At 41.3% G+C, this 27,139-nt stretch overlaps 1 protein-coding gene across 1 annotated transcript in view; it reads right to left on the bottom strand.

The window, feature by feature from the left end:
- pemt (phosphatidylethanolamine N-methyltransferase) overlaps nucleotides 1–27,139 on the bottom strand; it is a 173,418-nt gene that overhangs the window by 108,705 nt on the left and 37,574 nt on the right. The window contains exon 4 of the mRNA XM_060840915.1: nucleotides 16,814–16,959. Coding sequence (XP_060696898.1) covers nucleotides 16,814–16,959 — 146 coding nt within the window. The remainder of the gene's footprint in view (nucleotides 1–16,813; nucleotides 16,960–27,139) is intronic.

Raw genomic sequence — 27,139 nt, 5'->3', positions numbered from 1 at the left:
GGATCTCAAGAGGATGTTAGGTTATTTGATGTAATACAGCTGTTGAAAATAGCTCTCTACAAAACTTTACATAGCTGCAACCTGGTTAATCAAACCAATATAGTTGAATAGCTGTCATTTTGTATCAAAGGAACAGTTGGTTAATGATTCTGTATGCATGTGAAGACTGCAAAGTGAAAAATGCATTATACAGTTAGATAGGCTCGAGACAATTCACAACAAGCTCCCACATATTCTCAATACAGTGTTACTAAACATTTTTTATCCTTTTGGCATCAGAAAATAACAATTTAGAGTAAATATCTGTTCAGTAACCTCTATCATATTTGAACATTACTGTATGTATACAGGTAAGCACTGCATAAGTTAAATTAAAAAAAAGAAAAGATGCATTTCAATTTGTTATTTCTACAGTTATTATCTAGTTACCCCAAAAATGCATTATCAAGTCACAGTATCAAAAAAAATAGTGTTTGTAGTTTTCTCTTTACAGATTTGGAGACTTTTAAATACTAAATAAGATTTCAAAATCCTTTAAAAAAGTGTTTCAATCATTATCATTGGTATAAAAAGGTCTTGGAAAAGCCTAGGCTTACATTGAGACAGTATTAAAAATGCTGCCACATTTGGATATCTTTTATGACACTTGTGCCAAAAGTATCTCTGCAATGTTCACACAAAGTGCCTGTGTAAAGCAGCAATATTCAGTCCCTTGTGTCAGCTATTAGATCAGTGTTGATCAGTCATTTAGCTCCACTAACCTGTTTTTACTAATTATTCCTTGACATCTTAATCTAACAAACACCTTTTCAATTGTAATAGTGCAAACTTCTAATAGTTCCAGCATTAGGTAAAATCGGCATCACTTCATGAAAAGGAAATTATGTCTGACTAATTTATTACAGTTTTCAAGGAAGTCTCAACTAGAATAGATAGAGGGACTCCATTAGATGTGTTAAATTTGGACTTCCAAAAGATGCTTAACAAGGTACACCATGAAAGGTTAAATATTAACATTGGTTCTAGAAATATGAGTCCCAGAATTGCGATCTGGAATGATAAGAATACAGTTGGGCAAAGTCTTATGGGGGTCTGACTGACATGGGCTGTGGCAAGAAGTATGGCAGAAATTGGGCAATAAGTACAGCGAAGCCCATGTCACACTACCATGGCACGGTGACTCAGTGGTTAGCACAGTTGCCTCACAGTGCCAGGGACCTGCCTTTGATTCCATCCTCTGGTAACTGTGTAGAGTTTGCACATTTGTCCCGTTCTGCTTGGGTTTTTCCATGAGCTCTGGCTTCCTCTCACAATCCGAAGAGGTGTTAAAGTGAAATGCTAAAGAAGTGCCCATTGGGTCCAGGGATATGTCAGCTAGGCGGATCAGCCATGGTGAATGCAGGGTTACAGGGATAAGGTTGGGGTGGGGGGTTAGGTCTGGTTGGGATGCTCTTCAGAGGGTCAGTCTGCTTCCACACTACAGGGATTTTGTGATTATTCTCTATCTCATAACCTTTGATCCCCTTATTAGTCTATCTATCTATCTATCTATCTATCTGTCTTAATTACACTCAATGAGTTCCACAGGTTCACCACCTTCAGACTAAAGAAATTCTTCATCTCAAGCATACAAGACAACAGTCAGGACTGAGATGAAATGCTCTCCACTTGCTTAGCTGAGACAGCTCCAACAATACTCAAGAAACTTGGCACCATCTGGGTCAAAGCAACCCGCTTGATTGGCACATCTGCAAGCATCCATTCCCTCAACCATCGATGCTCAGTAGCAGCAGAGTGCACCATCTATAAGATGCACTGCAGAAATTCTCCAAAGGTTCTTAGCACCTTTCAAACCCACAAACAATTCCATCTAGGAGGTCAAGGGCAGCAGATACATAGGAACACCACCACCTGCAAATTCCCTTCCAACACTCATCAACCTGACTGGGAAATATAATTACTGTTCCTCCACTGTCGATGGATCAAAATTCTGGAATTCTCTCCTTAATGGCATTTTAGGTTGACCTACAGCACATAGACTGCAGCAGTTCAAGAAGACAGCTTACCTCCATGCTCTCAAGGGTAACTCGGGATGGGCAATAAATGCTGCCCAGCCAGGCATGCACTTTCCACAAGGAAGTACAGCTATTGAATGATAAGGGACAAAGGTGTCATTACGACTCAACGCCATGTATTTGCATTGATAACCCAGGGGGCCCTTCTGTCTGCACAGGCCAGAAATGCTGAGAGTTTTCATCAGAAGTAACTTGACCCTCTTCAGCTTCCAAAATTCGGAGGATCTAGCTACTAATGTCCTAGTGGAAAGCAGAGGTGCTTGTCTGTGATTCCACCTCTGGCTGGCTGCTTGGTGGCATAGCTTTGTCTCCTTATGAGCATGGGGCATGTGAAGTGGGGTCAAGGATTCACCACCTGCCTCTTGTCATGAAGGCAGAGTGGGTAGGACGAATGTGCACTCCTCTCCAGCAGCCCCTGAGAATGATGGGCCTGGCAGCTACCAACATCTCTATAGAGGCAGCCATAGAGTTAGAGGATTCACTGCACTGATGCAGCTTCTGGGAAATGAGGGTCATTGCTTCCCACATTCCTGTCCATCGATCTTGCCCCTCCCTGTGCATATGGATGAAATCCCTGATTGTCAACATCACATACTCCTCTCCTACCTAAAACTGAGCTGGTGCCTGGTCTGCAGTAGTTTGCAAAAATCACAGATTGTGAAAGCACAGTCTCCAAGACTGATGTTCCCACCTAGGTGTCAGTGTTTGAGATGCCAGGGGGTGCAGGAGGCAGCATTACTAAGGCAGCATTCGGTATTCTCACCTTCAGAGATTGAGGATGGCATTTCTGTTGAGCTGGGGATTTCTCAACAGAGGTCACAGAGTCTCATAGAGATGTACAGCACAGAAACACACTCTTGGGTCTAACCCGTCCATGCTGGCCAGATATCCCAACACAACCTAGTCCCACCTGCCAGCACCTGGCCCATATCCCTCCAAACCTTTCCTATTCATATACCATCCAAATGCCTCTTAAATGTTGCAATTGTACCAGCCTCCGCCACTTCCTCTGGCAGCTCATTCCATATACCTACCACCTCTGAGTGAAAAAGTTGCCCCTTAGGTCGCTTTTATATCTTTCCCCTCTCACCGTGGGCGGCACGGTGGCACAGTGGTTAGCACTGCTGCCTCACAGCGCCAGAGACCCGGGTTCAATTCCCGACTCAGGCGACTGACTGTGTGGAGTTTGCACATTCTCCCCGTGTCTGCGTGGGTTTCCTCCGGGTGCTCCGGTTTCCTCCCACAGTCCAAAGATGTGCGGGTCAGGTGAATTGGCCATGCTAAATTGCCAGTAGTGTTAGGTAAGGGGTAAATGTAGGGGTATGGGTGGGTTTCGCTTCGGCGGGTCGGTGTGGACTTGTTGGGCCGAAGGGCCAGTTTCCACACTGTAAGTCTAATCTAAGTCTAATCTAAGTCTAAACCTATGACCTCTAGCTCTGCACTTCCCCCACCCCATGCACAAAACCATGTTGGCTATACCTAATCAGTCCTTGCCTTTCCACATACACGTATATCCTGTCCCTCAGGACTCCCTCCACCAACTTGCCCACCACCGACATCAGGCTCACTGGTCTATAGTTCCCTGGCTTGTCCTTACTACTCTCCTTAAAGAGAGGCAACAAATTAGCCAACCTCCAGTCTTCCAGCACATCACCTGTGACTATCGATGATACAAATATCTCAGCAAGAGGTCCAGCAATCACTTCCTTAGCTTCCCTCAGAGTTCTCGGGTACACCTGGGAATTTATCCATCTTTATGCATTTCAACACATCCAGCATTTCCTCCTCTGTAATCTGGACATTTTGCAAGGTGTCACCATCTATTTCACTACTTTCTATATCTTCCATATCCTTTTCCACAGTTAAATACTGATGCAAAATAATTGTTTCATATCTCCCCCATTTTCTGCAACTTCACACAAAGGCCACCTTGCTGATCTTTGAGGGTCCCTATCCTTTCCCTAGTTACCCTTTTGTCCTTAATGTATTTGTAAAACCCCTTTGGATTCTCCTTAATTCTATCTGCCAAAGCTATTTCATGTCCCCTTTTTGCCCTCCTGATTTCCCTCTTAAGTATACTCCTACTTCCTTTATACTCTTCTAAGGATTCACTCGATCTATCTTGTCTATATCTTACATATGCTTCCTTCTTTTTCTAAACCAAATCCTCAATTTCTTTAGTCATCCAGCATTCCCTATATCTACCAGCTTAACCTTTCACCCTAATATACTTTCTTTGGATTCTATTATCTCATTTCTGAAGGTTTCACATTTTCCAGCCGCCCCTTTACCTGCGAACATCTGCCCCAATCAACTTTTGAAAGTTCTTGCCTAATACCATCAAAATTGCCTTTCTCCAATTTAGAATTTCAACTTTTATATCTGGTCTATCCTTTTCCATCACAATTTTAAATCTAATGGAATTATGGTCACTGGCCCCAAAGTGCTCCTCCACTAACACCTCAGTCACCTGCCCTGCCTTTTTTTCCCAAGAGTAGGTCCAGTTTTGTACCTTCTCTAGTAGGTACATCCATATACTGAATCAGAAAATTGTCTTGTACACACTTAACAAATTCCTCTCCACCTAAACAAGTTAAAATCCCCTACCATAACCACCCTATTATTCTTACAGATAGCCGAGATCTCCTTACAAGTTTGTTTCTCAATTTCCCTCTATTGGGGGGGGGGTCTATAATACAGTCCCAATAAGGTGATCATCTCTTTCTTATTTCTCAGTTCCATGCAAACAACTTCCCTGGATGTATTTCCAGAAATATCCTCCCTCAGGACAGCTGTAATGCTATCCCTTCTCAAAAACTCCACTCTCCCTCCTCTCTTGCCTCCCTTTCTATCCTTCCTGTAGCATTTGTATCCTGGAACATTAAGCTACCAGTCCTGCCCATCCCTGAGCCATGTTTCTGTAATTGCTATGATATCCCAGTCCATGTTCCTAACCATGCCCTGAGTTCATTTGCCTTCCCTGTTAGGCCCCTTGCATTGAAATAAATGCAGTTTAGTTTGTTAGTCCTACCTTGTCCCTGCCTGACCTGACTGTTTGACTCTCTTCTGTTCTCAACTGTACCAGTCTCAGATTGATCTCTTTCCTCTTTATCTCCCTGGGTCACACCCCGCAGCTTAGTAGTTTTAAATCCTTCCGAGCAGCTCCAGCAAATCTCCCTGCCAGTATATTAATCTCCTTCCAAATTCAGTGCAAAGCGTCCTTCTTGTACAGGTCACTTCTACCCCAAAAGAGATTCGAATGGTCCAAAAATGTGAATCCTTCTCCCATACACCAGCTCCTCAGCCATGTCTTCATCTGCTCTATCCTCCAATTCCTGCCCTCACTAGCTCGTAGCACCGAGAGTCATCCAGTTATTACTACTCTCGAGGACCTCCTTTTTAAATTCCTGCCTAACTCTTTGTAAGCTCCCTTCAGAATCTCAACCTTTTCCCTTCCTATGCCACTGGTTCCAACGTGGACAATGACTTCTTGCTGACCCCTCTCCCCCGTGAGAACATTTTGCACCCTGTCTGAGACATCCTTGATCCTGGCACTAGAAAGCAACACACCATTCTGGTTTTTCGCTGCTGGTCACAGAATCGTCTGTCTGCATTTCAGACTAGAGAGTCCCCTAACACAGTTGATCTCTTGGAATCCCTTGTTGCATTAGAGCCAGTCTCAATACCAGAAACTTGGCTATTCGTGCTACGCTCCCCTGAGAATCCATCACCTCCTACATTTTCCAAAACAGCATACTTGTTTGAAATGGGTATAGCCACAAAAGGCTCTTGCACTACCTTCCTACCTCTCTTACCTTTCCTGGAGTTTCCGATCTATGTGACTGTATCTGAGACTTTCCCCCCTTACTATAACAGCCATCCATCACATATTGTTGCTGTTGCAAATTCCTCATTGCATCTAACTGTCCCCAACCAATCCATTCAATCTGATAAGATTCGCATCCAACAACATTTATGGCAGATGTAATCCGCAGAAACCTTTAAACTCTCTTGAAACTCCCATGTCTGACAAGAAGCACACATCACTCTACTAAAGGCCATTCTTGCTCCTTCACAATCTACAGGCCCAGAAAATAACACAGTCTTATTCCTCTACAAAACACTGCCCCAGGTTAAATTAATAGTTATGGTTGTGGTTCTGTTCGCCGAGCTGGAAGTTTTTGCTGCAAACGTTTCGTTCCCTGGCTAGGGAACATCATCAGTGCTATTGGAGCCTCCTGTGAAGCGCTGCTTTGATGTTTCTTCCGGTATTTATAGTGGTTTGTTCTTGCCGCTTCCGGGTGTCAGTTTCAGCTGTAGTAGTTTGTATGTGGGGTCCAGGTTGATGTGTCTGTTGATGGATCTTCTTGCCGTTTCCGGGTGTCAGTTTCAGCTGTAGTGGTTTGTATATGGGGTCCAGGTCTATGTGGCTGTTAATGGAGTTTGTGGATGAATGCCATGCCTCTACAGCTGAAACTGACACCCGGAAACGGCAAGAAGATCCATCAACAGACACATCGACCTGGACCCCACATACAAACTACTACAGCTGAAACTGACACCCGGAAGCGGCAAGAACAAACCACTATAAATACCGGAAGAAACATCAAAGCAGCGCTTCACAGGAGGCGCCAATAGCACTGATGATGTTCCCTAGCCAGGGAACGAAACGTTTGCAGCAAAAACTTCCAGCTCGGCGAACAGAACCACAACAACGGACACCCGAGCTACAAATCTTCAACCAGACTTTAATAGTTATGGCTTATATTTTAAATTTAATCAAAAGACATATTTCAAAAACATATAATCAAGAAAGAACCCACTCTACTCACCACTGCAGACTTTCTGTAGGTCGTACTTAAAAACAATACACTTATTTGCTTCTGTGCTGTGAACTTCACCCAAACAGATCCTCCAAACTCAGTTGTGAATTTCACAGTTTGTTAATTTTCCCACACACTCCACTATCCAGTGATACTTGAATTCAAACAACAAAGACAGCAATTGTGCAGGTTCACTGTGGTGTCAGTTTCTTTCTCTCTCGCTCTCTCTCCTGCACTGACCTCACAATGTGTTTCCTTCACCTGTTCTTCTCCCTTCTAAAACTGCTGTTATTTTGACTTTTTTCCCCTAAGTTCCAAAATAATGCAACAGCATATAAAACAGTTATTGCTGCACCTAGAATTCGAGAAAATCATCTCCAGCACCTAAAATACCTCAAAAAAGGAGCAGCTGTTACACCCAGAAATTTTTCCTGTCCTCCACCTTGGATTACCCAAGTGATTGATGGATGGGAGGGAGTGAGGAAAGATGCTGCAGACAATAGTGGAAGCGACAGAACTTGAGCCTTCGTAGGAAGAGGGTGCCAAATTAGAATTAATCTGATGAAGCAGAGACAAGAGCTTGGAACTTAACTTGGCAGAGTTGAGAAGGTCACTGACTTTCTTTTGACTGTTTGCCTTTCATTTTCACCCTGGAGTTGGTACTGATTTGGTGGCAATCTCAGATCAGGTGGCAGAGCCTCCTCTGCCAGTCCTCTGGGAACAGGAGGCCTCTCTTTGCCCCACCCTTTCTACAAGGACCTCCAGAATGCACTGCCATGTTCCCATACAACTCTGCCCTTGAATGAGCAAGGCAGTTTTGGAAGGCCAGTGTTCTTCTGGGCACAATGGGTGCAGGAGATGTTGGTGGTTTGACAGGTATCTGCTGAGTGACAAGTTGCTGTGAGACCTGTGCTTACTAAGATAGGGTAGAAATCAGATGTGAGAGCTGTCACAGGGACAGAGTACATAATTAATGAGGACAGTTTGGTGAGATACAATGAAAGAACTCACTTGGGCTCCTGGCAACACCCTCCAAAAAAGAATCAGAGATTCCCTACAGTGCGAAAACAGGCCATTTGGCCCAAATGTGTGGTAGTGTCAAGGGCTATTGCATACTATAACAAGACATTGACAGGATGCAGGGCTGGGCTGAGAAGTGGTAGATGGAGTTAAACCTGGATAAATGTGAAGTGATTCATTTTGGAAAGTCAAATTTGAATGCTGAATACAGTGTTAAAGACAGGATTCTTGGCAGTATGGAGGAACAGCGGGATCTTAGGATCCAGATACATAGGTCCCTCAAAGTTGCTACCCAAGTTGACAGGGTTGTTAAGAAGGCGTATGGTGTTTTGGCTTTCATGAACAGGGGGATTGAGTTTAAGAGCCACAAGCTTTTGCTGCAGCTCTATAAAAGTATGGATAGACCACGCTTGGAATATTGTATTCAGTTCTGGTCGCCCCATTACAGAAGGATGTAGGAGCTTTAGAGAGGGCGCAGAGAAGATTTACCAGGATGCTGCCTGGACTGGAGGGTTTGACTTATGAAGCGAGGTTGAATGAACTAGGGCTTTTCACACTGGAGAGAAGGAAGAAAGAAAGGTAACTTGATAGAGGTGTACAAGGTAATGTGAGGTACAGATAGAGTAGATAACCAGAGGCTTTTCCCCAGGGTAGATGGGTCATAATTTTAAGGTGATTGGAGGAAAGTAGAGGAGAGATGTCAGAGGTAGGTTCTTTACTCAGACTGCCAGTGGTGGTATTGGAGTCAGAGACATTAGGGACATTTAAATGACTGTTGGACAAGCACATGGACAGGAGTAAATTGAGGGGTGTGTAGGTTAGATTAATCTTCGATTAAGATAAATGCTCAGCACAACATCACGGGCTGATAGGCTTGTACTGTTCTGTGTTTTATGTTCTATGTGTGAACTCCATACCAACCCTCCGAAGAGTACCCCACCCAGACCCATTTCCCTACCTTAGTACTCTATACTTAGCCCTGATTATGCACCTAACCTCCACATCACTGAACACTGTGGGCAATTTAGCATGGCCAATTCACCTAACCTGCACAAATTTGATTGATGAAGGAAACCAGAGCACCTGGAGGAGACCTGTACAGACATGGGGAGAATGTGCAAACTCCATACAGCCAGTGCCTGAGGCTGGAATTCAACCCAGGTCCCTGGCGCTGTGAGGTAGCAGTGCTAACCACTGAGTCACCGTGCTCAATACAATTTGGATTTAGCCAAAAGGATTCAGCTGGCTTCTTGCTATGTTTGACTCATTAAAACAATTAATTCAGCCTGTTTGGAATGAGAAGGAAGGGTCATGCACACCATCTTGTGCACTGCTATTCTGATGCCCCACAGCAATCACATAATTAGAAGCAGCAAATAAGGCAACTACAAAAAAGGTCACAAAGATGCCAGCAAAAACAATGCATGGAACACTATCACAACAAGTCCCGAAAAGTACAGAAAGAGAGCTCAATTGCCACTGGCTATTGAACAGTCTAGCTGAACAGTAAATAAGTGAGTAGTACACCCTAGGCAAGTCCCATGTGGAAATCTGGGCATGAGACCAAATGGAATAGTTATACAGTTCAAACAAGCCTTGAACATACTCAATATTACAATAACACTTGGCCAGTACCTTGGATGGTTCACATATAACAGTTAGCCTTGGAAACTATAATTTGAAATGTCACTGCACTAGATCAATACCTTTAAAACAAAACATTTTTTCCAGACTATCTGCTTTAAGTGCATAAATTAATTTGTTATTAGACAACTGCAGCCTTTAATTGGACTAAGCTGATGGGCCTTGCATTATAACTGCAGACTTTTCAAACAGCTGTTTTTGAGGATTGTTGTGGATTCTTACCAAATCAATTTTAAGCAAGCCACAACAACAACACAGAAAATAAGTTTTGTTCACCAAAAACTAAGACTAATAGTTGATGAAAAAAATGGCAATCCAATGCATAACATTCATTTCCAATACATGAAGCATAAAGTGGTACAGAAGACTTAAGGCATCCCGCTGTCCTTATAAAGCCTTGATATATCAAACTCTCAGAGTATCACTGCCCAGTGTTAGTATACCCAGCCCAGACTTGAAAGTCATATGTTCAAGAACCATTTCAGCAACTTGAGTGCAAAATCATGCCTGGCACTCCAGTATTGAAGGACTGCTTTCTCAGGTAACATCAGCTTCCCAAGGAGATGAATCTAAGAACAATCCTAGCCAAAATTCATCTCTCATCCTGTCGGTGATTATCTGGTTATTAATTTTGTTGCTGTTTGTGGGGCCATGGTTTGTGAAGGTGCAGCCACAATCAAGTTAGGTTGGTCAAGGTTGGGAATGCTATCTTGCCAATCAAAACATGCACAATTTCACCAAAATAATCTAACAGGCCTCATGAGGCGGTTTAACACCAGAGGTGAGAATGCAGTGTAGAGACAAAACAAAACAATCAACAAATCTACTGATCAGCAGTGTGTTTGCCCACAAGTTGAAACTGGTCAGATGTCAACTTATATTCAGCAGCAATTCTAATGAGGTGCACAAATGCATATATGTTTCTTTTTATTTGTTCAATGTGTGTGAACATTGCTGGCATTTACTGTCCATTCCTAATTGGCCAGAAGGCATTTAAGAGTCAACAACATTGTTGTGGGTCTGGAGTCACACGTATGCCAGACCAGGCAAAGATGGCAAATTCTCTTCCCGGAAGAACATTAGCAAACCAGGTAAATTTCTACAACCAACAACAGTGGTTACACAGTCACAATTATTTGGTCCAGATTATGATTGAATTTAAACTTCATGAGAGAGAGAGAGAGAGAGAGAGAGAGACAGACAGAGACAGAGAAAGAAACAGGTTGAAGGAAGTGAATACACAGCAGGAACTCAGAGTACAATTGACCTGATACAAGCAAGACAAGAGGTAAAACTGACAAGCCTGTGCCCAACTAAAATTAATGCTTGCAACAGATAAGAGTGAATCTCTCAGAGTAATATCACAGATCACCATGAAACAGCAACTTATAATCATATTTCCTGTGGGGTTACTCAGGAAGTCTGTGAAACAGGGGTAACCTTGAGAAAAGACCCCACAGCCTCTCTGCATTTTCTGGTGTAGAAGTGACTAGATTAGATTGATTAGATTGCTTAGATTAGATTGCTTACAGTGTGGAAACAGGCCCTTCGGCCCAACAAGTCCACACCGACCCGCTGAAGCGCAACCCACCCATACCGCTACATTTACCCCTTACCTAACACGACGGGCAATTGACCATGGCCAATTCACCTGACCCGCACATCTTTGGACTGTGGGAGGAAACCGGAGCACCCGGAGGAAACCCACGCAGACACGGGGAGAACGTGCACACAGTCTGTCGCCTGAGTCAGGAATTGAACCCAGGTCTCAGGCGCTGTGAGGCAGCAGTGCTAACCACTGTGCCACCGTGCCGCCCAATAAATTACCTGTACAAGAAAGACGGATTGGACCTAAATTGGAAGGGGACTAATATACTAGCAGGGAAATTTGCTGGAGCTGCTCGGGAGGATTTAAACTAGGAAGGTGGGAGTGTGTGACTCAGGGAGATAGTGAGGAAAGAGACTGGTACAGTTAAGAACAGAAGCGAGTCAAACAGTCAGGGCAGGCAGGGACAACGTAGGACTAATAAATTAAACTGCATTTATTTCAATGCAAAGGGCCTAACAGGGAAGGCAGATGAACTCAGGGCATGGTTAGGAACATGGAACTGGGAAATTAAAGCAATTACAGAAACATGGCTCAGGGATGGGCAGGACTGGTAACTTAATGTTCCAGGATACAAATGCTACAGGAAGGATAGAAAGGGAGGCAAGAGAGGAGGGGGAGTGGAGTTTTTTGATAAGGGATAGCATTACAGTTGTGCTGAGGGAGGATATTCCTAGAAATTCATCCAGGGAAGTTATTTGGGTGGAACTGAGAAATAAAAGAGGGATGATAACCTTATTGGGATTGTATTATAGACCCCCTATTAGTCAGAGGAAAATTGAGAAACAAACTTGTAAGGAGATCTCAGAATAATAAAGTGGTTATGGTAGGGGATTCTAACTTTCCAAATAAAGACTGGGGCTGCCATAGTGTTAAAAGTTTAGATGGAGGGGAATTTGTTAAGTGTGTACAAGACAATTTTCTGATTCAGTATGTGGATGTACCTACTAGAGAAGGTGCTAAACTTGACCTACTCTTGGGAAGTAAGGCAGAGCAGGTGACTGAGGTGTCAGTGGGGCCAGCGACCATAATTCTATTAGATTTAAAATAATGATGGAAAAGGATAGACCAGATCTAAAAATTGAAGTTCTAAATTGGAGAAAGGCCAATTTTGATGGTATTAGGCAAGAACTTTAAAAGCTGTTTGGGGGCAGATGTTCGCAGGGAAAGGGCCAGCTGGAAAATGGAAGCCTTCAGAAATGAGATAATAGAATCCAGAGAAAGTATATTCCTGTATGGAGGAAAGAAAAGGCTGATAGGTATAGGGAATGCTAGATGACTAAAGAAATTGAAAGTTTGGTTAAGAAAAAGGAAGCATATGTCAGGTATAGACAGGATAGATCGAGTGAATCCTTAGAAGAGTATAAAGGAAATAGGAGTATACCTAAGAGGGAAATCAGGAGGGCAAAAAGGGGACATGAGATAGCTTTGGCAAATAGAATTAAGGAGAATCCAAAGGGTTTTTACAAATACATTAAGGACAAAAGGGTAACTAGGTAGACAATAGGGCCCCTCAAAGATCAGCAAGGCAGCCTTTGTGTGGAGATGCAAAAAATGGGGGAGATACGAAATGAATATATTGCATCAGTATTTACTGTGGAAAAGGATATGGAAGATATAGACAGTAGGGAAATAGATAGTGACATCTTGCAAAATGTCCATATTACAGAGGAGGAAGTGCTGGATGTCTTGAAATGGTTAAAGCTGGATAAATCCCCAGGACCTGATCAGGTGTACCCGAGAACTTTGTGGGAAGCTAAGGAAGTGATTGCTGGGCCTCTTGCTGAGATATTTGTATCATCGATAGTCACAAGTGAAGTGCCGGAAAACTAGAGACTGGCTAACTGGTGCCGGATGCTGGCAGGTGGGACTAGATTGGGTTGGGATATCTGGTCAGCATGAATGAGTAGGACCGAAGGGTCTGTTTCTATGGTGTACATCTCTATGACCACCTGCCAGCCAGGAAAGGGAGAGTACATGGTTGTATGTGAGTGCTGTACTCAGCCACCAGGCAGTGCTTTGCCAAATGTTGTGCCAGTGGGTAGTCACAGAGAAAGGCCCAAATGCATTCGATAGTTTGTTACTCTTTCAATGGAATCCTTTGATCATCAGTACAAAGGCATGAGATGAAGTGGCAATCACTGTACAGAAAGGCTCATCCATTTTCTGTGCAAGAATGCAAAACGCCTCTGAAAATTCTGATAAATGCATATGCATTTCTACTGCTGCTCCATAGGTATGTGTTCAAGTGGATAACTCAATGAGCAGAATTTAAAATGTCCTGCACTCTTATACTGGGATTCACTACTGCCATACCTATCTCCAATATCTACTGCTGCTCACCATGTCCCACCCTGTTGTAATGCTGGATCCACTGAGTTGGAGGAGTGTGCACAGGGGTCATGCGACAATACATCCACACAGTGATGCTTCTCCTCTGAGAACTCCTCACCATCATCTCCTGTGCTGGCACTGATATTTCATTGTGGTAATCAGTATGAAACATTGGGGAAACCGTGTTGGTATAGGACACAAAGTAACAGTGATTGTATTAGTGACATTGGTTTAACATGGGTTCGGCTCCAAATGACCTAAAATGCTGTCCTCAGGTGGGTGAACTACTCCGAGCTTTCTATCAGTAATAGCTGTAACACTGATACCCTGTCAACCTCTACTGTGTTCAGAAAGGCCTTAACTGCAGCACTCCTCCTGCCTCACACCAGAGGTTCACTCATTGGAGCTGTGGCCTTTCACATCCAAGGATAAAATAGTTGAGTGAAGCCTGAGGCCATCAATTAATGGCAAAAGGTATGGGATATGGCATTACACAACATCACCTGCAGCAAACATATGAAGGTCAACTCAACAATTTGCATCACACATTTTACAACTTTGTACTAACTCCATAAATTACCATTCCCCTATACAAGTTCTGTACAAGCAACAGGGTCTATCATCATAACACCGTTTTTTCAGAATTGCTGTCATGTTCAAGCAGCTGACCAGTCCGTGCTGATCAAAAACATACAGAAACATGAATAATTTTTCAATTACAGTATAAGTGCTGGGTGTTCTCTTTTGAGAGAGAGAAAAAGAGAAAGAGCATCTACCACTCCCGTTACACTGCAATGTCGGCTGGTATATTCCTGATAACTTAAATCTAGCTGCAAGAAAATACATTTACTTTTTTCTGCACAGTAAATATCAATCAAGTGGCTGAAATACTTGGATGTTATAAGCTCATCAAAGTTTTTTTGTGAGTCCTTCACCTTCTGGGGTCTGCTCTTGTTTCAATAGAAATCAATCTCTCACTCCTCACCGCAGCTTCCCATGCACCAATGCTGAGGAGCACTGAACATACCTGGCATAGCCAACACTCAAGGCTCCTTGTACCTGTCGAGTTAACTTCAAGAGTCCAAGTTCAAACAAGCCACCTTCACCCCAGACTGCATTATCTAAAGTAATGCATTTATCCAAAGAAAGCTGGTTGTATTAATATTGTTCTCCTGCAAAGATTATACATTCAAAATATACGATTTAACATTTACAAATATACATTTTATAATATGTGCAGCATGCTTAAATTTACCATCCTTCATTAATATCAGTGATGGAGTATGTTTGTATATGAGAACATGTACTTTATAATGGCTTCATATTGTGGACTGTAGAAGAAGAAAACATCAGAATAATACGTGCTATTACTAAATCATAAATCCACCCACAACTTGTAGCAAGAAAGAAATGCCCAATGAATTGTGAATTGCCAAAAGTTGCAGGCCATTATGTATTAGTTTTGGAAGAACATTTTTACTGTGATTTGCAGCATATCACCTTAATCACCATCAAATTCAACACAGAATCTTAAGTAATAAACAATATAAGCATCTGTTTAATCCACCAGTGACTGTTAATTACTGGCCATTAACCTCAGAAAATGAACAATTAAAAGTGTGACATCTCATTCCTTCAGTTTTGGAGAGTTTTAAAATGTCAAATTTTAAAACCAAAATTCTTTTCGTATTTTCCTTTGACTCTTTCTCTCTCTCTTATTCTAATCTTTCCTCCCTCATTTTATTCCTCTTTCTAATTTAATAGTGAATTTACAATTGCAACTTAAGTTCCTTCTTAGCCTTCCCCCTGGTTATTTTCGAATCTGATAGTCTCATTGGCAGCCTCATTAGACTTGACAGTTAACGGTTACACATTCAGGAATTTTATGACCAAGCCTTCAGGATGATGGGTATAGGAAAAGGTCTCAGAAGCAGGGCAAACTTGACCCACTGTGATTTGAATGTATACCAAAGTTTGGTACTTTCTGCAGAACACAGCAAGAACAATTGGTGAGAAAAAGCTGAAGAGAGAAACAGACAATCTGGTTTGAGAGAGATCAAAATAGCAAAACAGACAAAAGGTACAGGTAGGTAAGACGTCATACATTTTGTCGTACGATTAAAAAAAACCACAGGAGCTACATGCGTACTTATCAACTTGTGGATATTTACTGCTGTGCTGTTTGAGCTTTCTGAGCCACACAATTTAGTGCTGTGGGATTCATTGCGTCACTTAGGCTTGAAAAAATAGAATGTCAAGGCAACATATAGTCCAGAGGGGAATGCATTTTCATCTTCAGTTGTGTATAATACATTAAACTTTGCAAAGACCTTTCTTGAGTTATTGAGTTGGCACATGTAATTTCTAAAGTGAGATAGGTTATAAATTAGCAGAAAGTAAATCCACACTTATTTTAATTTGGCAGGAATTATCTGATTAGATTAGAGTGGTACTGGAAAAGCACAGCAGGTCAGGCAGCATCCGAGGAGCAGGAAAATTGACGTTTTGGGCAAAAGCCCTTCATCAGGAATGGAGGCAGTGTGCCTCCGGGGTGGAGAGATACCCGGTCCCCCACAGTTATCTATCCACCCTGGAGGCTCCCTGCTTCCACTCCTGATGAAGGGCTTTTGCCTGAAATGTTGATTTTCCTGCTCTTCAGATGCTGCCTGACCTTTTGTGCTTTTCCACACCACTCTAATCTAGACTCTGGTCTCCACATCTGCAGTTCTCACTTTTGTCTAGCAATTATCTGATGCAAGGAAAATCACTGTGGCCTTGATTTTAACTCCAGATAGGAATTGTTCAATTGGCCATGATTGTGATGAATGGCAGAGCAGGTTCAAAGGGCTGAATAGCCTCCTCCTGCTCCTATCTTCTATGTTGCTATGTCCAACTTGTCCATGCCGACCAGATATCCTAAATAAATTTAGTCTCATTTGCCAGCATTTGGCCCATATCCCTCTAAATCCCTCCTATTCATATATCCATCCAGATACCTTTTCAATGTTGCAATTGCAGTGCAATGAAATATTACTTTATTGTGTGCTCAAGTCCTGCCGGGTAGTCAGACCCACAGTCTTCTGACAGGTATATATGCACCCAAATGGGAAAGCTCAGTGAATACACGCTGTTACTGTGAACAGCAAATGCTTAAACTCAGAACAATTTAGGAAATCTAGTTTTAATGCAAATTATACTATTCATATACCAAGTGATGAGACAACAAAATAGTGGTAGGTTTACATCAGAGAAACTGAACTTCATATAAAATGACCATTAGCTTGACTATTGACATCAGTAATTGTTCTCACCTAAAAATGTACCGATGAATCCCAGTGCAAAGAAGCTGCTCAGGACAAGGATAGTACCAATTAGCAACAGGCCAAGGCCTATATAATATGCTGCAGCACTGTCAAGGACTTGAATCTTAGGTTGAATCTTCATTGCTTCAGTAAAACTACAGAAAAGACACAGAAATCACTTGTTAGATAAGAAATTAAACATGAATCATCTTGAACACAGCTTTATTTTTGGCCATTGGGCAAGGTTTCTGTGTGCACCTTAGGGAGAGGACATGAGATCTAAATTACTACAATTTTTACAAATAAGCACATTGGTATTAATGCACTTGATCCGTGTAGCATCTGCTATATGAAGGTATCATCCGTATTGTTGGGAATGTTGTACTGAAGCACTGCAGGGCTTTTCTTGGGCCATATTGTAGCAATGAAACGAGATTGCTCCCAGACTCTACCAGCATGGTACTTTTGACAAAACACTAAGACCATGCTTCTGGCAGTACACAAGATGCCATTGAGTATGTCACAATGGCAATTCAATGCTCAGAATGTGGCACTACATGGCTGTCACTGAATTTTAGACCAGAACTTTTGGCTGTAAACTGAATTTAAATAGCGGACTCCAAAGAACCAACAACAGGAAAATTACCTTTGCAGGTAAACTCTGAGATTTGAAAAAGTATCAGTCAAGATAAATCAACATGTTCATTATTCTGCGTTACTATACCATAGCTTGAATTAAATTCATTACTTGTGGGTCAGAATAAATCAATCGATACATTGATCCAAATTAAATAACATTATTTAAAAATTGCCATTCAATGTTCTTCAATTCGAGGATGCTGTCTACGCAGGGTCACAAGTTTATTTTTATTCATTGTGGAATGTAGAATGGCTGGTCAGCATTTATTGCCCATTCCTAGCTGACTTTGGGAAGGTGGTAGTAAGATGCTTTCTTGAACCGTTACAGAGCATGCACAGTAGACTGATCCACAATGCCCTGAGGGAGGTAGTTCTAGGATTTTGACCCAGCGACAGCAAAGAAATAACGATTATTTCCAAGGCAAGGAGGTGAGTGGCTTGGACAGGAATTTGCAAGTGGTGATGCTCCCATGCATCTGCAGACCATGTTCTTCTGGATGGAAGTGGTCATGGGTTTGGAAGATGCTGTCTAAGGATCTTTGGTGAATTACTGCAGTGCATCTTGCAGAATATATACACTGCTGCTACTGTGCATCAGTGGTGGAAGGAGTGATGTTTGTGAATGTGCTGTCAAACAAGTTGGCTGCTTTGCCCTGGATGAGGTTAAGCTCCTTCAGTGTCGTCAGAGCTGCACTCATCCAGACAAATGGGGTGTACTCCATTACATTACATTCCAAATCTTTTATTTGATGGACAGACACTGAGGAGTGAGGAGGTGAGTTACTCACAGTATTCATTGCCTCTGACCTGCTCTTGCACTACTGGGCTTATATGGTGAATCCAGTTGCGTTTCTGGTCAATGGCAATCTTCAGGAAGTTGACAGTGAGGGTCTCAGTAATAGCAACATCACTGAATGTTGAAGGGTGGTAGTGAGATTGTCTCTTTTTGTAGATGGTCATAGCTTGGCATTTGTGTGATGCAAACGTTACTTGCCATTGTCAGTCCAAGCCTAGATATTGTCCAAATTTTGTTGCCATTTGAACACGGACTGCTTCAGTATTTGAAAAGTCGTTCATGGTGCTGAACACTGTGCAATCATCGGTTAACATTCCCACTTCAGACCTTATGATGGAGGGAAGGTCATTGATGAAGCAGCTGTGGATGTTTGGTCATAGGGGACTACCCTGAGGAGCTCCTGCAGAAATGTCCTGCAGCTAAGATGACTGGCCTTCAATAACCATAACCATCTGCAGGGCATCTTTCTGTGAGAAAATAGCCAATTCTTGACAAGCACATCTTGGCATCGGAACATAACAATCACAGTAGTTCATTCAGCCTATGGATAAAGCAGAAGTGGGTACTGCAGATCCTGGAGATTAGAATCAAGATAAGAGTGGTGCCGGAAAAGCACAGCAGGTCAGGCAGCATCAGAGGAACAGGAAAGTCGACCCTTCATTCTGGATGAAGCGCTTTTCCTGCAACATCAACTTTCTGCTTCTCGAATGTTGCCTGACCTGCTGTGATTTTCCAGCACCAGTCTAATCTATCATTATTCAATACATGGAGCCTGCCCAATGATTAAATACAATAATGGCTGAATGAACACTTCAGCATCCTTTCAGCTACCTCATCCATGTAACTCTGTATGCAATTGGTAATCAGAATTCTTGCAATCTTTACCTTAAGTATACTCAAAGACTGAGCTTCCAGAGGACTCTGTGACAGAGAATTCCAAAAATTGACGACCGCCTGAGTAAAGTAAATTCTTGTCTTGGACACTTGGCAGATACTCAATAGGGGTACTGAGTTCTGGAATGCAGGATTTGTTTCCTTTTCTACTACTCTTACTCATCATTCAGACATTTGGACTCAAAGCATGATATGACTTGATGGACAAGCCATCACTATTCTGAATGCCTGGCAGTGAGCTCCTCATGGCATTAATGTCAAACCTCAAGGAGAACCCCAGAATTATTGTTCAAATATTTCAGAAAATTATTATAAAATATAATTGCACTGGAAACAGAAGAGGGCTTATTGGAAAGTTTATCTCTTTTATTAGTTACAGTCACTGTGTGAGGATGTGAGTGTGGTATAGGGTCTCTGAAATGCCAGCCAGCATGTTATATCACCTTTTACCTTACAGAATACCAGTTGCACAAGGTATGGTGTGCAATAGGATGTATGTTTGATTTGACTCTAATTACATTTTTGCTACACTTTCCAACTTGCTGCTCCTGAAATAGGAAGATTGAAGAACTAGCAATTACATGTATTTTAAATGAAGCTGGCATCTTCTTTCATCATCAATAAATGATGAATGAAGATGTCAGTTTCATTTTAAACAAACCACAGACAAGCATCAATATTTCACATCTGCCTGCATTTTCTCTTATCAATTTTCTCCAGTGTATATCCCAAATTCTCAGTTTATATCCCTATATATTCCTCCAGTATGTATTCCTTTTTTTGATGCAAGGGGAAAAAGCTATATAAGTTCAGAGTAACAGGAAAATCGACCCTTCAGTGAGACACTGTAATGACCCATCCCCTGAAAGCAGATGCACTATTATGTAACCATAAAGATGTAATTACAGTATGTAGTTATTTATTATTGGCAACACAAAACCAGAGACACTATGCACAACCTTAAATCGGGTCTGAATAACATCAGTGTGCTCTGGTTCAACTGTGTACCAACTTTTAACCTATGTCACCTGAAATCTTCACTTCTCATATATTCTGTATTATGGGAGATCTACAATTTTGTATAGCCAAGCAATTTGTGACCAACATATGTATATAACATCATAAATTTTGAAGTATTATACCAGGAAATGTAACTGCAAAGAAATCTAATCAGCATGCTGTAAGATACAGAAAATCATGATTTGATCAAAGTAACTGCTTGATGTTAAGTCACCAATTTAAAGCCAAACTGTGAACAAATCAAAATCATAAAATATACCAGACTTAAAGACCAACAATTAAAAGCGGCAATTATTTTTATATTACTCATTTGTGACTAATAAGGCTGTAAAGTCAACCAACAAAAATGTTCCTTAGCACCGTTTTCAGATGTCGTTGATAGCGAGGAAGTTAATCAATAATTCCAAAGAAATCTTGATCAGACGGGAAGTGGGCTGAGAATTGGAAACTGCATTTCAATACAGATAAGTGTGAGGTATTGCACTTTGAAAGTCAAACCAAGGTAGGACTTATACAGTAAATGGTAAGGTCCTGAGGAGTATTGTGGAACAGAGGGACCTAGAAAGACAAATACATAGTTATTTGAAAGTGCTAGATAGGGTGGTGAAGAAGGCATTTAGCATGCTGGCCTTCATTGGTTGGGGCACTGAGTACAGGACTTGTGACATTATGTTACAGTTGTACAAGTCATTGGTGAGGTCGCACTTGTGTATTGTGTGCAGTTTGGTCACTTTGTTATAAAAAAGACATTGTTAAACTGGAAAGAGTGCAAAGGAGATTAACAAGGATGTTGCCAGGACTAGTAGACCTGAGTTAAAGGGAGAGGTTGGTCAGAATAGGGCTTTACTCCTTGGAACATAGGAGAATGAGGGGTGACCTTACTGAGGTGTATAAAATCATGAGGAGCGTAAATTGGATGAATGTATGTAGTCTTTTTCCCAGGGATGGGGAATTGAAAACTACAGGGCATAGGTTTAAGGTGAGAGGGGAAAGATTTAAGAAAGACCTGAAGGGCAAATTCTTCATGCAGAGAGTGTTGCGTATATGGAACCAGACGAAGTGGTTGAGGCAGATACAATCGCAACTCTTTTTTAAAAAATTGGATAAGTACATGGATGAGAAGCGTTTAGAGGGAAATGTACCAAATGCGGGTAATTGGAATTAGCTGAGTGGGCACCATGGTCATCATGGACCAGTTTGGGACGAAGGGACTGTTTCCATACTGTATTACTCTGTCATTTTCTTCCTGCACTCAGGTTAGAGTATAGACCAGGAATAACAATCTTAAAAAAGAATTGCACGATTCTGAAGGGAAGACCGAAGTGGTCATAAAATTTGTTATTTAGCCTAAGGTATGCCCACAAATCTGCCCTTCACCCTGATACTATTCCAAGGTTCAACTGCTGGAGATCTTCACACAATCGGGTTGACTTGGTAGTCTCCAAAATATGGCAAACTGTTTGATTGCAGGATTCCTGATCCCAAACTTGAACTTTCCAATTTAGGGAGGCCCTTTTAATGGTGTAGCTAGTTTGGATTGTGAGCCCACATCTGACAGTCCTGCTCAGACTGGCTCCATCACAGAGATAATTATGGCCTACTCCTCTACAATTTTTGTGGAGTCTGGCCAATCATGAAACATAGTTTGCATGAGCCAGCCATTGAAAGGCAAGTTCACAAGGTCCATCCTATACCACCCATGCCAAGGAATACCCTCTCAAAAAACTCTATTGCCCCTTATGACTTTCTTTCCACCCCCATGTCATTTAGTGATTGCCGTTTACAAGTTATGCCCTTTTTCCCAGCCCACAAAGCATGATTTCCCCCATGCCAAGATATGGAACTTCAAATCAACCACCTACTATACACCTTGTAGTCGCCATTAAACCTAGTGACAGGTGAATGTGTAAAATAAAGCTTTAAAAAAGGGAATCATTCATAGTGGTTTTAACATACTGCAAACTTATGTTTAAAGACAAACTTAATTTCATTCAAACAAACAAAAGCATCAACTATCCACAAACTTCAAAATATGAAACCACAAGGCACTTGAAATCACTTCAGCAGTTATAGACAAATATAGAAACATAGAAAGTAGGCGCAGGCCACTCGGCCCTTCGAGCTGCACCACCATTCAATATGATCATCGCTGATCATGCAATTTCAATATCCCATTCCCGCTTTCCCTCCATATCTCTTGATCCCTTTAGCTGTAAGGGCCATGTCCAGCTCCTTCTTGAATATATCTAACAAAGCAGCCCCAACAGCTCTCTGTGTGAGAGAATTTCACAACTCTCCAAGTGAAGGAATTCTTCCTCATCTCAATCCTGAATAACTTACCCCTTATTCTTAGACTGTGACCCCTAGTTCTGGACTTGCCCAATATCAGGAACATGCTTCCTGCATCGAGCCTGTCCAGTTCCATTAGGATTTTACATGTTTCTATGAGATTCCCTCATTCTTCTAAATCCCAGCAAGTACAAATTCAGTTGATCCAGTCTTTCCTCATATGTCAGTCCTACTATCCCAGAAATCAGTCTGGTAAACCTTTGCTGGACTCCCTCAATAGCAACACTGTCCCTTCTCAGACTAGAAGACTAAAGTATCATACAATGCTCAAGGGGTGACCTCACCAAGGCCCTGTATAACTGGAGTAGGACATCCTTACTCCGATACACAAGTCCTCTCGCTATGAAGGAGAGCATGCCACTATCTATTTTCACCGCACCTGCATGTCAACATTCAGCAACTGTTCCACCATGATACCAAGGTCTTGATGCACTTCCTTTTCAATTCCTTCATCCAAATCGTTAATGTATATTGTGAACAGCTGAGGTCCTAGCACTGACCCGTCTTTAAGGCTATAAACGTAGATCAGCAATAATGATGAAGCTAGCACACTGTCAAAACCTATGTTATGAAGTTGAAGGTGTGTTCTGTACCTTTAAGAGAGAATGGATGCTGTTTTACACAAAGCTTGCTGGCACCTGTCAGATGACTAGCTAGCAGTGTCAGAGTGTACTGGAAAATTGAAAATATGTAACATTGAGCTGTGAAACAGAAAACCTTGAGTTTTGGTTGTTATTTTGACAACAATTCAAATTTAACCAATTAGTTTAAACCATGCCCCAGCATACTAAGACCAAATCGATGTTGTATTTATTGTTTTGCCAACATCGAACCAATGAGATGATCCGATTCTCGAAGGTGGGGGGTGAATAGAGGCATGCAATTTGAAAGTCACACAGACCAACTGCCATAGAGAGTAAACTGTCATCTGAAGAGAGACTGCCATTCAAAACACTCTCTATCAAAGGTACTTTTCTCATATGAAACATCCTTGCAGCAAAAGACCAAAGTCGACCCAGGAAAATCTTCAACTAAAGGGAGACAGACATCAACGACGACAGCTGCTGTATGGCTTTAAAATAAAGTTGATGTAAGTTTAAGACAGGTTTTTATGGGAACAGTATATTGTTATAGAGTTGGAGACAGATAACAAGCATTTAAGAGAAAGGAGGCATAGAATTGAAAATAGTTGACGTTTAATGTTCACTTTTAGAGTTAAAGAATAAATTGATTTTTTTTCTCTAAATAGTGGAATTTGGGAGTTCTCTGTCACTTTAACAGATTACGAGGCAAGGTGAGCTTTTCTGGGTGTTTGGTGTAATTAACAAAAGGGTTCAATGCTGTGTCGTGCACTCTCTCATTCAACAATTAAGTGAATTTTGCAAAATTAAGTGCATAAAATGACAGGTTCTCATCAGTTCAATGATTTCTAGTTAATTGCAGCCATGATGTGGAGGAGCCAGTGTTGGACTGTGGTGGACAAAGTTAAAAATCACACAACACCAGGTTACAGTCCAAGTGGTTTACTTGGAAGCAGTAGCCTTCAGAGCGCTGCTCCTTCATTGTGTAATTAATTGCAGTTAGTAGGAAGTTCAACAGTGCAACAGAATCACTGACAGCAACCTCTTGATTTCTACATTTAATTGCATTAGAAGTTGCAAGTGTTGCATTTAGTATCGGAAAAATAGTGAAAATACCATTCTTTTGCTTAATCCACTTCACATGAGTAAAGCATGTCTCCACCTTTTGAAACAGAAGAAGTTTTACACGAAAATAAAAGCGCAAACAAAGCTGAAATCAAAATTGACACAGTCTAGGATTTTGATTTTAATGTGGTGTCCAAACATAGCACTGAAATTTACTGGCTAGGATTTTTCCTACACTTACTACTACTTTGCAAATGTTGTTTCACATGAGCTGCAATAAATAAAGGAGTAAGTAATGAAATATCCTAGTCGATTAAAAAAATGTCAGCAATTTCAAACAAAAACAAAACAGTTGCTTTTGTATTTGAATTTCAAATAAATGCCTAACGCAGGATGTTGTTTTAAAGATGCTTCATATTTAATATTTCGAGGATTGTGAAAGGTTTATTTATTGTGGAGATACCTGGAATGGTTTCATGGGTCTGGCTGAATCATCGCTGCCCTGAAGTTTCTTGTTTTAACTGAACTTTTGTTGGGAAACAAGAAGAGAATAGAACAGAATCCCTACAGTGTGGAAACAAGCTATTTGGCTCAACAGGTCCACACCAAACTCCGAAGAACATCCCACCCAGACTCATTCCTCTACTCTTTCCCTGTAACCCTCAACATATTCATGATTGTGATGTCTTTAATAATAGATTCTAATTTTTTCCATATAACTGATGTTAAGTGAACTGGCCTGTAGCTTCCTGCTTTCTGCCTCCTTCAATTTTGAATAAAGGAGTTACGTTTGCTATTTTTCAATGTAAATGATCTTACTGAGGTTTGGAAAATTAAAACCAATGCATTAACTATACCATTAGCTTCTTCAAATATAATGCAATCTTCCAGAATTTGGGAGCTTGTCAACTCGCTTTTCCAACAATTTACTTAGTACTACTTTCCTGGTAATTGCAATTTCCTTGAGTTCCTTTCTCCCTTTCAATTCCTGACTTACACTTATTTCCAGGATGCTACCTGCATTCTCCCTAACAAAGACCAAGACTAAATATCTGTTCAATTTATCGACCATCTCTTTATCCTCCATTATTAATTCCTCAGACTCATTTTCCATGGAACCAACACTTATTTTGTTAACTCTTTTCCTTTTTAAACATCTGAAAGAATTCATATTTTGGCTAACATTCTCTCATAGTCTAATTTTTTCCTCCTTATTCATCTTCGCATAATTAGAGTCATAAAGATAAATATTTGCCGGCACCTGGCCCATATCCCACTCAACCCTTCATATTCATACACCCATTCAGGTGCCTTTTAAATACTGTAATTGTACCAGCCTCCAGCACTTCCTCTGGCAGCTCATTCCATGCACGTACCACCCTCTGCATGGAAAAGTTGCTCCTTAGGTACCTTTTAAAGTTTTTTCCCCCTCTCACGCTAAACATAAGTCCGCTAGTTCTGGACTCCCCACCCCAGGGAAATGACTTTGCCTATTTATCCTACTCATGCCCATGATTTTATAAATCTCCATAAGGTTACCCCTCAGCCTCAGATGGTCCAGAGAAAACAGCCACAACCTATTCAGCATCTCCCTACAACTAAAATCTTCCAACCTTGGCAACATCCTTGTAAATCTTTTCTGAAGCCTTTCAAGTTTCACAATATCCTTCCGATATGAGGGAGATTAGAATTGCACACAATACTCTAAAAGTGGTCACAACATGATCTCCCAACTCCTATAGTCGATGTTCTGAGCAATGAACGAAAGCATACGAAATCCTATTTACCTGTGACTTTACTTTCAAGGAACTATGATCTTGTACTCCAAGGTCTCTTTATTCAGCAACATGCCCCAGGACCTTATCATTAAGTGTATAAGTCCTGCTCTGATTTGCTTTTCCAAAATGCAGCACCTCACATTTGGATAAATTAAATTCCATCTGACACTATGGGCCCACCTGATCAAGATCCCATTGTACTCTGAGGTAACTTTCTTCGTTGTCCACTAACCTCCAATTTTGGTGTCACCTGCAAACTTACTAAGTATACCTCCTATGTTCACATTCAAATCATTTATATAAATGATGAAAAGTAGTCGACCCAGCACTGACCCTTGTGCCACAAGAGTAGTCAAGACCTCCAGTCTGAAAAGCAATCCTCTACCATCACCCTCTGTTTTCTACCTTCAATCCAGTTCTGTATCCAAATGGATGGTTCTCCCTGTATTCCATGAGATCTAACCTTGCTAACCAGTCTACCATGTGTCGAACACCTTACTGAAGTCCATATAGATCATGTCCTCCGCTCCGCCCTCATCAGTCTTCTTCGTTACTACTTCCAAAAAACTCAAAGTTTTTTGTTGTTTTTTGTATTTTGTCTAATCTTCTGATCAGCCACCTATTTTTGTACAATTCTGTTTTTTCTTTCAGTTTGATATGATTTTTGACATTTTAAATTATCCACGGATGTGGGCTGATTCTTTCGATTTTCTTCTTATTTGTTGGACTGTATCAACTTTGCATTTTCTGGATTATCCCCTTCAATGTTTGCCACTGCAACGCTATTGAAACATCCCTTAACCTAAACAGCTAGTTTAAATTGCTAGCTCTGCTTTCTTTATATAGTGAAAAATAAAGGCAAAATGAAAACAGAGCCATTTTGAATAGTTGTTGGGACAGGTAACTTAATGTTTAATCAAATGTGTGTGTTTATGATGTTCTTTACAAGAAGGAAGTAGAAAGGCAAGACCTACTGAGGGAATAAGTGTCTGTGAGTAAAACGATCTTCTTTCTGGCTTCCAATAACAGTCAAGAGTACAAATGGCCTAAAAACTGTTACTTTTCCCATCTAAAAGCAAATCAGAGCAGAACGCATACACATAATGGTAAGGTCCTGGGGAGCGTTACTGAACAAAGAGACCTTGGAGGTTCATAGCTCCTTGAAAGTAGAATTGCAGGTAGATAGGATAGTGAAGAAGGCATTTGATATGCT

This window comes from Hemiscyllium ocellatum, chromosome 20 (genome assembly GCF_020745735.1).
Source record: "Hemiscyllium ocellatum isolate sHemOce1 chromosome 20, sHemOce1.pat.X.cur, whole genome shotgun sequence".
In the NCBI taxonomy this organism is placed as follows: Eukaryota; Metazoa; Chordata; class Chondrichthyes; order Orectolobiformes; family Hemiscylliidae; genus Hemiscyllium; species Hemiscyllium ocellatum.
This window is presented reverse-complemented; position numbering and strand designations above follow the sequence as displayed.